General features: G+C 75.5%; 1 protein-coding gene across 1 annotated transcript in view; it reads right to left on the bottom strand.

The window, feature by feature from the left end:
* PTGES3L (prostaglandin E synthase 3 (cytosolic)-like) overlaps window positions 1-532 on the bottom strand; it is a gene marked incomplete at its 3' end in the record, with an annotated part of 7,663 nt that extends 7,131 nt beyond the window's left edge. The window contains exons 1-2 of the mRNA XM_015417655.1: window positions 511-532; window positions 86-237 (exon numbers count right to left, since the gene is read on the bottom strand). Coding sequence (XP_015273141.1) covers window positions 86-237; window positions 511-518 — 160 coding nt within the window. The remainder of the gene's footprint in view (window positions 1-85; window positions 238-510) is intronic.
* Window positions 533-538: the final 6 nt, after the last annotated feature.

Below are 538 nucleotides of genomic sequence, written 5' to 3'. Positions count from 1 at the left end.
AGGCAAAACTGGGTGAGCCGGAGGCTAAAGAACTGTGGGCTGGCTCACACTCGCTCAGCTTGGAGGGAACACTGCTCCCCCCGGCCCCCCCGGGCGGCCCCCGCCCCGCCGGCCCACCTCAAGCGCAGGCGGTGGTCGTCGAGGTGCACGTGGACGTCGCGGCTGTCCTCCACGCAGAACTCCACGAAGACGTAGCGCGGCCGGTCGTACCACAGCGTCTTGGCGGCGGCAACGGGCCTGCGACATCGGGGGGGCGAGAAGACGGGCCGGTCAGCCGCCGCCGCCGCCGCAGGGAGGGGCCACCGCCCGCGGACTCCCCCCGGACCGGGCTGGAGGGGCGCAGGCGGGGTGGGGGGAGAAGGGAACCCTGCTGCCTCCCTCCCTCCCTCCCTGCACTCCAGGCTCTCTGCGGCCGGAGGAGGGCGCCCCGGCCGGCAATCCCCTCCCGCCCCCTGCGCCCCAAGGCGCGCAGACCGGGAGACGCCCTCCGGCGCCGCCGCCAGCACTTACCCGGCCATCGTGGCCCCTCTGGCGGCGG

Source organism: Gekko japonicus, unplaced genomic scaffold, assembly GCF_001447785.1.
Source record: "Gekko japonicus isolate JY-2015 unplaced genomic scaffold, Gekko_japonicus_V1.1 scaffold5084, whole genome shotgun sequence".
In the NCBI taxonomy this organism is placed as follows: domain Eukaryota; kingdom Metazoa; phylum Chordata; class Lepidosauria; order Squamata; family Gekkonidae; genus Gekko; species Gekko japonicus.
The sequence above is the reverse complement of the archived record's forward strand: the minus strand, read 5'-3'. Positions and strand labels throughout refer to the sequence as shown.